This window comes from Erinaceus europaeus, chromosome 1 (assembly GCF_950295315.1).
Source record: "Erinaceus europaeus chromosome 1, mEriEur2.1, whole genome shotgun sequence".
Lineage (NCBI taxonomy): Eukaryota > Metazoa > Chordata > Mammalia > Eulipotyphla > Erinaceidae > Erinaceus > Erinaceus europaeus.
Window position 1 is genome coordinate 149,463,550 of NC_080162.1, and position 12,878 is coordinate 149,476,427.

General features: G+C 44.1%; 1 protein-coding gene across 1 annotated transcript in view; it reads right to left on the reverse strand.

Annotated features, from left to right (window-relative positions):
• The window catches only part of LOC103107318 (serotransferrin-like), a 46,443-nt gene that overhangs the window by 9,543 nt on the left and 24,022 nt on the right, over window positions 1-12,878 (reverse strand). Inside the window, 5 exon segments of the mRNA XM_060197021.1 lie at window positions 813-890; window positions 2,164-2,258; window positions 4,442-4,615; window positions 4,618-4,700; window positions 11,405-11,598. Coding sequence (XP_060053004.1) covers window positions 813-890; window positions 2,164-2,258; window positions 4,442-4,615; window positions 4,618-4,700; window positions 11,405-11,598 — 624 coding nt within the window.

The window sequence follows — 12,878 nt, forward strand, 5'->3', positions numbered from 1 at the left end:
TCCTGATTCATGTTCACAACATAAACCTTCAACATCAGATGTCTGGGGATAGAATGTTGTCCAATTAATTAATTCACAATAAGAGGTCACTACAAGTGACTAATGAGCCAAACATGTTCACATAGTATCTTCTACTTATAAATGATCTTCAGTTAAGGCCCGGCAAATGCTAGAAGAAGAAGAAGTTAAGGCCCCAGAGATACTGTATTGAGTAAAAACAGACACGATCCCATCTCTAACAGGGTTTACAGTATAATAATTAGAAAGGACAACACTGTAAAAATATATATGAATGTAAAATTACAGCTTTGACAAATGTCCTGAGGGTATATGAGAAGAAATCTAACCCTGACTGGGGAAATCAGCAAGTATGGTCTATTTAAAGCTGGAGAAAAAAGACTTATAGGAATAAAAGAAAAAAGTGAAAAACAAATTACAAACCAAGACTCTAGACTACATCTTACAGTTACAGTTATACACATCTCCAACCTTTAAATTAAGCATTCTTTGATATTTCTGCTGTAATAAACATTCTTAGATATAAAAAGAAAAAGGCTTAATGTCCACCCTTAAGAACTCAAGAGTAAAGTTGGAAAGTTAAAACACTAATAAAATATGACATTGCATCAGAGTACAAGGGCCCACAAAGCAGAAAAGGGTAGGAGAATTTATCACATGGACTGTATATAACCATTAACATAACCTACAAAGAATACTTACATGCTCTTGGCTAATATTACCCTGGAAATATCCTTTCCTAACACACCACAGCAAAAGAAATTTTGGCTCCCAACATTCTAGGAGTTCCTTACCTTACTGTTGTTGACTTTGTACACAGCAGAGCTGTTAGTGATGGAAGTCTGAGTATCTCTGTAAAGGCCTGTTAACAACTGTAAAAATAAAATTAAAATCAAAATAATGTATACAGGAGAGATCAGAGTGAAGATTGAAACAGCAAACCTAAAAAGAACCATTTTGTTCCAATTCTCCTTGGTATATATTAAAATAAATGTTTCATGAACAGATGAAAAGGACTATATTGATTTTTTTTTCTTCCTTAAGCTGTAGAAAAATCTGTCTAACTGATAACTCCATTTCCTTTTCCCCAAAGAGAGGGGTAAAAGAAAATACTATTATTTTCAAACTAAGGTTAGTGGTCAAGTTTACCAACCTCTCATAGACATTCTTCACATTAAAAATGACTAGAGATTATATTTCTTTAGTGAAAGGGACTTAATATGCAGCCACCCCCTCCAAGAGAAGAATAAGTAGAAAACAAACCTCTGCTATTGTTCATGGCAAAAAAAAATAAAATAAAATAAAATTAAAATAATAAATAGACTAAAAATAAATATTGGTAAAAAGACTAAAGGAGCCCAATGTCAAAGAAAAATCACCCTAATAAAAAAAAAAAAGAAAAAAACACTCCTCTCACAAAGTCTCAGAAGTCTATTATACCTATACAGTCACATATCTTCCAATAAGCCCCTCACCAGCCCCCTTCCCACACCTACTGATCAATCATAAATCAAAAGTAGTTGGGTCTACAACACTTACATCTGTACTGCTGAAAACCAGTGCACCCTTTTTTCATCTTATTATTCCCTAAACAATACAGTTTAACTGTCAGTTATATGGACTGACACTATTAGGTATTCTAAGGAAAAGAAATGTGGCATATGTGTGATTGAACATTAAAATTTTAAAAAAGTACTTAAATCTAATAAACTTTAGTCAGCATTTAAAAATCAAAGTCCATAGGAGAGTTGTGACAGGTTATATGCAAATCCTATGGCGCCTTAGATAAGGGACATGACATCTGTGGGTTAAGTCCTGGAACCAACCCCCAAGCATACAAGGCCTACACACACACCTCTGTCTTCTATCTCTTCAGCTCAGCCACAGCACAAAAGCAGTGACATAAAACCTTTAAACAGGAGAAGGACTAGACGTCAATGTGTGGCCAGTGCAAGAAACAGAAGAGTTCAAATTATTGGTTTGAGTTTCTTTCTTCTGACTTTGTTTTTTGTCCTCCCAAGTAAATCAAGAATTACTCGGTTTGTCAGGATCCACTCCTTTTCCAAAATAACTATGTCCTCAGAAATCACGGACACCCTCACATTCCCAATCACATTTAAGAGCAACAAAAATCAGAGCACTTACTCTGACAAAGAGCAAGGTTTTCCCAGAGTCACAGAGGCCAACAAGAAGAACAGCTCTTTGACTGCTCCTTCTGCTTCGGATGATCTTCCAGAACACTGTGGAATGAAGAGAAAGAAAGGGTTAAAGGGGGGGGGGGGTTGGGCAGTAGCGCAGCGGGTTAAGCTCAGGTGACCCTCGGACCAGCATAAGGATCCCAATTCAAGCCCCCGGCTCCCCACCTGCAGGGGAGTCCCTTCACAGGCAGTGAAGCAGGTCTGCAGGTGTCTGTCTTTCTCTCCCCCTCTGTCTTCCCCTCCTCTCTCCATTTCTCTCTGTCCTATCCAACAATAACGACATCAATAGCAACAATAATAACTACAACAATAAAACAACAAGGACAACAAATAAATAGAATATAAAAATATTTAAAAATAAATAAAAATAAAAACTCATATTTTTATAGTATGTCTTGATTATCAACAGTCTAAGCATATGGTTTCGGTGGGGGAAATGAACAGAAGCTACCACAAAACACCCCATTCACCTATTTAACTCTTGTACTGTTATCTCCACTGGAGCTGTCATTGTTGGTAAGTATGGGTTGGGTTGCAGGAACCAATCTCCCAAGGATACAAGAGGTGTTACAAAAAAGGTTACAACAGAAACATTTACCCTCAGCAGAGATTCAAGAGACATTCCAGGAATGTGAGGGCCACAGAAAGACCTCATTCTTAAGAGAATTCTGGGCCTGGAACAAAGTGAGGGTCACAGCTTATATAGGGGACTACAGGGCTGAGAGCAGAAAGTATTGTCACTCACAACCGTGAATGAGATTAAGGTTAGGGGGGTGGGAGTCTTCAACCCATTGCTCAGTCTGGTTGTCTTAGTCACTGTTATCTTTTCCTGCACAGCTGTGTCTGGGGGAAGGTTAGTCTCAATACTAACTGGAACATCACTTCAAGGGGGCTGGGGTGCTGTAGCAATCAGGGGCTGCCTCAGAGATGGGGAGGATTTAGAGTCGTGCGACCTGCCCAGGATAAAACACAGCGTGCACGTGGGGGAGACCTTCCTCAAGGTTTTATGTTATCTGGCCAGACAGGTCTGGCGCTTCTCTTCCGTACATTAGGGCTCCCTACAGGAGTTGGCTAGGTAACTGTTTCTTTGCTTTATCGTTCTCTCTTGTTTTTATTTCAGACGGGGGCAATAAGCAGAACCTCACATAGTGCCAGCTACTTGCAACTGTCAACTTGTTGTGTGTGTCTTGATACATGGCCAGTGCGCCGCTATGTTCCATCGCTGGGGAGCCAGAGACGACCCGAACTGCCCCTGCGGCTCCAGACAGACTATGACCCACATAGTCAACAACTGCCACCTCTCCGGATTCAAAGGAGGTCTCGAAACTTTACATCAGGCTCAACCTGACGCTGCTGACTGGCTACGGAAGAAGGGCAAACGCTAGAAGAGGAAGAACTCCACCATTTGGACTGAGGTATCTTGACTGACTTAACTTTGTATCCCTGCTCCAAAACAGGGTGCTCCAACTTAGAGCAAAGACTGCATGAGTCTCAGTAAGAAAAGCCATGGAATTTGTCCTGCTTTCCATCTTACCGCCTTTCAGCCACCATAGCTGCAGGTGCTACTATGACTCCATCCTGAAGTTCCCAGAACCTCAACTGGGGTACATTAGGGAAACACAGAAGCAGGCTGAGGGTATGGGTCCACTTGCCAACAGCCATGGCCAGCGGAGAAGCAATTCCAGAAGCCAGACCTCCCATCTTCTGCACCCCATAAAGAATGTTGGTCCATATTCCCAGAGGGATAAAGAATAGGGAAGTTTGCAACGGAGGGAATGGGATGCATAACTCTGGTGGAGGAAATTGTATGGAATTGTACCCTTGTTATCTTACAGCCTTGCAAATCAATATTAAATAAGAAAGAAAGAAAGAAAGAAAGAAAGAAAGAAAGAAAGAAAGAAAGAAAGAAAAAGAAAGGAAGGTAGCGAGAAAGGGAAAGCAAGAAAGACCATGGAAGAGGGTGGAGTAGAGCGCTCAGGCGGGGGGAGGGGGGCAGGTGCAGCATGAACCCGCGACCCCCCAGGTCCAGGACGTCAGTCACACCCCGAAGGTCGCCGGGGCTCCCCTAGGGCCCCGCTCCCGCCGCTGGGGGTCAGGGTGTCCTAGCAGGGGGCTCCGGCTCTCTGGACGCCCCGCCCCGCCCCGAGTGCCACGGTCAGCGCAGCCCGAGTCCCGCACTCTCGCCCGCCATATGCAGCCGCCATCGCCGCCAGCCGCCGCCTCACCCAGCGTCAGCAGCACCACAAGCAACGCCACCACGACTGAAAGTACGGTCGGGTCCTTCCGCTGCAGCTCCTGCTTCAGAGAGTCCAGATAGGGCTGAAAAGCGCCCCCGACCCCACCGTCACCCCCTACTCGCCGGGAGTCCGTGGAGGCCATGACTGAACTACGTGGTCGCCGCCAAAGCAACGTGTCAATAGGTTGTGCGCAGGAGCGGGAAGAGAGGCATGACGGGAGCGGTAGTTCTTACGCGGCATTGTGGCCCTGGATATCCAGGATACCGAAAGTCCTGCTGGGAGTTGTAGTTCTCTAAGACGCTGTTCCTACAGAATGAATGGGCAGTCACAGGTCTTTAAAGGAGTGGGCCCAGTGTCTGTGCTCTTCACGTCTGTGGAGGGAATGGCTGGAGAACACTCCACTGAGACATTCCAGGTGAGTCTCGTGTGGAAGTCAAGCGTTACACAAGCATTTCATCTGAATACGATGTGGCATGGGATGTATCACAGAGAACTGGGGAGATAACATAATACTTATGCAGAAAGACTTTCATTCCTGAGGCACCAAGGCTCCCATGTTCAATCCTCAGCAGCATCATAAACCAGAGCTTAAAAAAAAAAAAAAAAAAGAAAAACAATAGTAATTTAGGTTGTATCACAGGATCCTCAGCACGTAGTGCGTGTGGGGATTCAGATATCGACACTTAGTCCATTACTGGCACAAGGAAAAGCTTCTAGAATAAAAAGGTACAGATGGGCAGAGGGTAGGTAGCATAATGATTATGCAAACAGACTTTCATGCCTGAGGCCCCAAAATCACACACACACACAGTACCATAAACCAGAGCTAAACAGTGCTCTGTTAAAAAAAAAAAAAAAAAAAAGTACAGGGCAGGGGTAGATAGCATAATGGTTATGCAAGCAAAGAGACTCTCCCGTTTGAAGCTCCAAACTCCCAGGTTCAATTCCCCCACACCACCATAAACCAGAGCTGAGCAGTGCTCTGGTAAAGAAAGAAACAAAGGAGCTGTGTATATATATATATATATATATATATATATATATATATATATATATATGTTACAAGAGCTGAGAAGTGAGGGTGAGTTAGTTTCTGCAGGCATAAGAAAAAGGGTACTTCGTGTAGAAAAAGAATCAGTTATCTCAACCCTGTTAGTCTAGTGCTGCATCTTAAAAATCTACGTTAAGGGAAAATACCAAGAACATTAATTGGGGAAGAAGTGAGGGTTACTAAAACCATAGCTGGGAAGGGTGATACCATAATGGTTATGCAAAATGACTTCCATGCCTGAGTCTCCAAATTCCCAAATTCAATCCTCAGCACCACCATAAGCCAAAGCTTAGCAGTGCTCTGGTATCTCTCTCTGTCTCTCTCTCTGTTTCTGTGTCTTTCTCTCACTAAACTAAAACAAAATATATTAAAAAGAGAAAGAAAGAAACCACAGCTGTCTTTCCTCCTCCAAAAGGAAAACCACATGCTAAAGTGGTCAGTTCTCCCAATTTTTTTGTTTGTTTGAGAGAAACCAGAAAACTGAGTTTGTTTTGTTTTAGGAAATTTCCTATGTTTCAGATTTCAAGAAGTTACAGAAGACATTCATAAACGTGTGCTCCTCCATATATATATCATCAGGCCAGAAATGACCAGCATAGGCAGAGCTGTTAACTTACAGTCTCTGTGACTAAGCAATTGTTGTTTTAACAGAAGCAGCAGGAGGGGACTTCAACAAGCAGACCTGATAAGGCTCTGTGCTATGCTGAGGAGCATAGACTTCTTCCCAAGCACACTAAGAAGTTTCAATTGGGGGAGCTGGGCGGTAGCACAGTGGGTTAAGCGCACGTGGTGCAAAGCACAAGGACCAGAGTAAGGATCCCGGTTGGAGCCACCGGCCCCCCACCTGCAGGGGAGTCACTTCACAAATAGTGAAGCAGGTCTGCAGGTGTCTATCTTTCTCTCCCCCTCTCTGCCTTACCCTCCTCTCTTCATTTCTCTCTGTCCTATCCAACAACGACGACATCAATAATAACGACAACAATAAAACAACAAGGGCAACAAAAGGGAGTAAATAAGTAAATATTAAAAAAAGAAGAAGTTTCAGTTGTGAGTGACATAGTTGACTGACACATCAGCCAATAGCTTTGATCTGAGAAAGACAAGACTAGAAGGAGGGTGACCCAGTGAGGACTGTTGCAGTGCTTTGGCAAGAGATGGTCAGAGTGTGGGCCAGGGACAGAAATAGATATGGAAAGAAGTACACAGATTTGAGAGATGCATAGAACAAATCTGTAGAATATAGCGATTAGGTGGTGTGCTGAGTTAATGAGCATTATCATGGCTGCATCTGAAGCAGTTGGCATAGGGCCATGGGGAGATCAGTTTGTACAGAATGAATGAGAAACTTTGTAGTTGGGGATATAGCAAGGATGAAAATTATCTCTTTTGTGCCTTTTCAGTTTCAGATGCCTCTGCAAAATCGAAAAAAAAATCTTAAGCAGGAGATAATGTAAACAAAAACATAAAGATTTGGTCAATCTATACAAGACTGCCATCTGGGATTCACAAGTAAGCATGTGGTCAATCAAAAACAGAATCAGCAAAACATGTCCTCAAAAGTGGTCCACAGCTTCTCTGGCTGTAGAGAGGCTCCTATGAAGAAATGTGGAAAGAAAAGTGAGTTTGGAGGAAAGAGCAGGGATGCGGGGGGGGATGGAGGAAAGGGTACTATGGAAGCAAGTGAAACTGTGGCAGGTAGAGAAAGGTGGGGAATAAGGATGGTTGCCAGCTTCATGAGTTGTTGCTAGCGCCATACAGTGTTATAAATATTTTAATGCATAAATTAATCATCACAGTAACCCATCATCCTCAGATTACAGAGGGTAAAATGAGGCAGGGGTTAAATAGCTACCTGTGGCCACATAGTAGGGGTTAGGAGTGGTACTGGACCCCAAGCAGTTAGGCTGTTTAATGCTTATCCCCATGCCCCAGCATGGTTCATGCTTTTATCCAGGTATAATGCTGATCGGTGCAGGCAGTAGGAGCTCTAGATCAACGAAGGGTGTTTAAGATATACATTTTTAATATTTTTATTTTAATGAGAGAGAGAGAGATGGAAAGATACAGACAGACAGACCAAGAGAGAATAGAGCACTACTAAGCTCTGGCTTAGATGGTGTTAAGGATTGAAACTGGGACCCCAAAAACTCAGGCATAAAAGTCTTTTTGCATAACCATTATGCTGTTTCCCCAACCTAGGATATTTTTAATTCACCTTTATTTTAAATTGGCATCATCAATTCAAAAATCTCTGAACTGATAGTAGTGTTACCACTTTCTGTGTCTTTTCTTCCTTAGCCACTGCTTGGTACTCAGCCACACATCATGTGCACACACACACACACACCACTACCCCTCTTTGTAACAACTATTTTTCCCCTTTTGCCACTGAGACACACACACACACACACACACACACCCCCAGCCACTGATTCATTTTTTGGAAACACCACAGCTTGGGCTCTATCATCAGATCCACCACTAGGGACTGAATCTGCAGAGAGGGAGATGGGGCCAAGCAAGGAAAACTCTGTAAGTGTCCTGGCTGTGTAAGGATATGTTGTTGTTGTTGTTGATGATGATGATGTTGTTGTTGTTGTTTCTAAGGCTTCACTGTCAGGGTTGACTTTTTCAGAGAGACAGAGAAGGAAAGACACTACAGCATGTAAGCTCTCCCTACTGCAGGGGGCGGGGGGCTGGCTCAGACCTGGGTTTCATGCATCACAAAGCAGGTGCACGGTCCAGATGAGCTATCTTGCCAACCCTGTGCAAGGCTATCTAGTCAGAATTATATAATGAAAGCTGGGAGCAATGGGGGAAATCAGGCTTTTCCAACTATGTTTCTGTCTAGGAGGAAGCAGAAGATGCATGTACGGCATCCACACTCAGGTGGGAGCATAGCAGCTCCTTTCTCAGGAATGGAAGGAAGGTGTTGAATCTGCTGCCTTTCTGTCCTGAAGCAGGAACCTCTTCTTTTCTTCCATTAGTTAAAAATCATGCCCAGGGCCAGCAGATAGTTCACTTCAATAGTATGTGAGCCAAATCCAAGCCCAGCCCCGCCACACTGAAGGAAGTTTTGGTGCTGTGGTCTCTCTGTCTCTCTCTTTCTCTGCCTCTCTGTCACTAATAAAATAAAAAACAAGTAAGTCTATGTCATGTCCATGTTTGCAGAAATGGTTCAGCTGCCAGAACATTGAGATTTGGTGTCTGAGGCTTCAGGTTTGATCCCTGTGCCCTGTGTGCCTGAGTGGTGCTGTAGTTGCTCTCTCTTCTTCCCTCTTTCTCTGCTGCATGTGAAAAGCTTTCTTTCTTTCTTTCTTTCTTTCTTTCTTTCTTTCTTTCTTTCTTTCTTTTTTCCTTCAGGGTTATTGCTGGGGCTCAGTGCCTGCACTACAAATCCACCGCTTCTGGAGGCCTTCCCCCCTTTTGTTGCCCTTGTTGTTGTAGCCTTGTTGTGGTTATTATTGTTGTTGATGTCGTTAATTGTTGGATAGGACAGAGAGAAATGGAGAGAGGAGGGGAAGACAGAGAGAGGGGGAGAGAAAGACAGACACCTGCAGACCTGCTTCACCACCTGTGAAGTGACTCCGCTGCAGATGGGGAGCCGGGGGCTCAAACCAGGATCCTTATGCCTTGCGCCACGTGCGCTTAACCCGCTGGCCTACTGCCCGACCCCCTTGAAAAGCTTTCTTGTGTGTAATAAAATTAAACTATTAAAAGACAATGTCATGGTCATCTGACACATTTGCCCCTTTTCGTCTGTTCCATCTAGCTACAAAACATAGCCTGGTTAATCTCAGATTCATGGACACCTGCCTTGTGATCCTTCCTCTGACTTACCTCTTTAATTCTTTTTTTTTTTTTCAATATCCAGGCCAGATATTTAGGAAAGAAGGAGACCACTACAAGATGACATTAACAAATCACTTTTATTTGATGTTCTGCAGAGGTGCCACCCCCAAACATTGAGGGCAGACACAGCCTTTAGGTACACGGGACCAGAGGGAAGCTTCTGGGTCACATGAGCTTCTGGCTCCATCTGGCAGTGGCCCCCATCTGGGCTTCTAGGATCTGTGGAATGTGCAGGCCTTCAAAAGTTCTGTAGGACAAATTCGAGAGGTAAATGGACTCCTGCTCAGTGGATGAGTAGTGAAACCTGATGCAAGGGACTTTCCACATAGGGCTCTGCTCATGACCATTCTCCTGGGGGGTCTTCCCTGCATGTCTGCCCAGATCCTGCACCTTTCTGCACAGTGTCCCCCACCAAGGGGGGGTATAGGACCTCCTTGCCCTCCATCGTTCCCCACTTTGTTCTTCTTCTTTTTTTTGTATTTTATTTATTTATTAGCTAGAGACAGAAAGAACTCAAGAGAGAATGGGGAGATAGAGAAGGAGACACACACACAGAGAGAGAGACCTGTGGCACAGAGAGAGAGAGAGACCGACCTGTGGCACTGCTTCACCACTTGCAAAGCTTTCCAAAGGCACTGAGGGCTTGAACCTGGGTCCTTGTGTACAGTGATGTGTATGCTCCACGGTGTGTGGCACTATCTTGTCCTCCCCTGCCCTGCCCTGGCCCTGTGTTCCTGTGACTGAAAGAAGCCTAGAAACTTCCCCATTCCATGACCTTATAAAGCTAGCTGCATGCCTGAGTACTGACCAGTTAGTTCTAAGAGAAGGAAAGACTACATTTCCCTGAGACCTTTGCTCCAAGAAACTATATTTACCAGACTCAGAGAAGCCCACCAACTGAAAAGATCATCAGGCAGCATGAGAGGTTGTGTGGTGGGTAAAGCACTAGACTTTCAAGCATGACATTCTGAGTTTGATCCCCACTGTGTGTGCCAGAGTGATGTTCTGATTTTCTTTTGCTACCTACCCCCATATAGATATATCAATTAATAACAAACAAAACAAAAGACCCAGAGGAAGTAGCATAATGATTCTGCAAAAGACTTTGACACCTGAGACTCTAAAGTCTCAGGTTCATTCCCTAGAACCACCATAAGCCAGAGCTGAATGGTGCTCTGGGAAAAAAATTTTAAAAACCACACACATGCCAGGCAGATAGGGAGCTGTCTCAACTGGCAGAACACATTGCACCACATGGAAGTACCCAAGGGGAAGGTCCAGGAACAGTAGAACAGTGCTGTAATGCTCTCTCTCTCTCTCTCTTAAAAATATTTTTTCTAGTAGGGAAAAATAGAATCAGACTGGGGATATGGATTATGGATTGACCTGCCAATGCCCATGTCCAGCAGAGAAGCAATTATAGAAGCCAGAACTCTTCTGCACCCTATAAAGAATTTTGGTCCATACTCCCAGAGGGAAAAAATGTTAAGGGGAAGATGACCAGAGGGCTCTGAACTCCAATTCCATCAGGACCCAGAGAGAGAAGAGGAAAACAGGAAGGACAATCAGAAGTAGTGATAGATGTAGATGTGACTTAGAAAGGAAAAGAAAGCAGGACCATAGAAAAAATGAAAAAAAAAAAGATAGTTAAAGTAATAATAGTCAACCCATATGTGTGACCTTGGGAGAACTATTGCAGTTTCCAGTGGAGGGAATGTAGGCACAGAACTCTAGTGGTGGGAATGATGTGGAATTATACCCCTATTATCTTGTAATTTTCTAAACCAATATTAATAACATATATATAATGTGTGTGCTTATTTTATTTTATTTTATGAACTCAGTGTAGAGCACGTGTGCACACACCTTTCCTTTCCCTGGTGGCCAAGTAGACCTCTGCTTGTCCAGGGATTTCATTAATGCAGTACCTGGAGCCACTTCCCCCACCCTTTCATCCTGTCCTCCTGGTCATCTTCCCAGGGCCAGGGGAACTGCATCTTGCTCTCAGCTCCATTTCCAGAGCCCAGAAGCCCAGCCCTGGCCCCTACTCACCCGAGGTGGAGCAGTGCTGCATATTAGAGATGGCCTTGACATAGTCCTCTCCCAAGTAGGTTTCAGTCTTCAGTTTGTCTGGGAGTCTGGCCAGACAGGTGGTGTCATCCCTGAACAGGAGATCCTTGGTCGTTGAGTGGAACAAGCAGAACTTGTTCGAGCAGTCAGACTTGTCTTTCCCAAACTCAGCCTGTCAGATGAACAGAGAGTGTGTGAAGACTCTGAGCCTGTGACAACGGGGGGCATGCCAGTGGGACAGAGGAGACTGGGAGCTGGGCATCAGCCCTGGGAAGAAAGGGGAGCTGCAAGGTGACATCTAAGGATCTTTCCAAACCTGCCACCTGGCATTCACCCAAGTTCAGCCCTGATCTCATGCTCTTATTTTAAAAAAAAATTTTTTTTTGCTTTTTTTACCTTTATTTTGCTAATTTATATTTATTTTTAGATAGAAGCAGAGATGCAGAGAGAGAGTGAAAGAGACCAAAGCTTCCTCCAGTGCTGTAGAGGCTGAGATCAAACCTGCATTGTGCACATGGCAAAGCAGCACACTACCCAAGTGAGCTGTTTCACTGGTTCTTGATCTCTTCGAGGCCACAGCATCTTCTCCAGGGTATGTCTCAGTCCCACTTGCTCTGGGGCCCACCCACCCAGTCCTGACGGCATTGGCCTCTCTCTCCCCTGCTTGTTTGCCAGATCCCATGGGGACATCATACATGGATGATGGCAAGCATGCCTTGTCTGAGGAGTACTGACAAAGGAGATATTAGATAGCTGATTGGAACAGCTGGGTGTCAGAAGTCTATGTCTGCCTACGTCTTTGATCCTTTCTTGAGCAAAAGCCTCAACTGCACCTCACACTGAAGATTCTAAGTGAAACTGGCTACAGAAAGTTTAGTGTTGCACGGAGCACACAGGAAATAGTCATCAAATTGCTAACTAGATTCCCCGTACTACGTACTACGAGAGAACTCACAGAGGTTGCTATTTCAAGTCTTTTCATGTGGCGCTGGAGAACAACTCCAGAGCTTTAAGCACAGGTGACACCACTGAGTGGTCTCCTGGCCCATTTTTTTATGAGAGAGACATAAAAGAGGAGAGACACCACAGCCCTGCTTCACTATCCACGGAGCTCCCCTCCCCAGTACTGTCTTTGTCATGCTAACAGACCAGGTCAGCTATCTCCAGACCCCTGCTTTACTACTTTTTATTTCTTTTTAAACAGAGCAGTCCTCAACTCTGGCTTATGGTGGTGCTGGGGATTGAACCTGGGGCCTCAGAGCCTTAGGTATGAAAGTCTTTTATGTGACCACTAGGCTATCTCCCCAACCTCTTATTTAATTTTTTAATTTGATTTTTTTAATTTTTTCCCCTTTTGTTGCCCTTGTTGTTTATTGTCATTGTTGTTATTGTTGTTGTTATTGCTGTCATTGTTGTTGGATAGGACAGAGAGAAATCAGGAGAGGAGGGGAA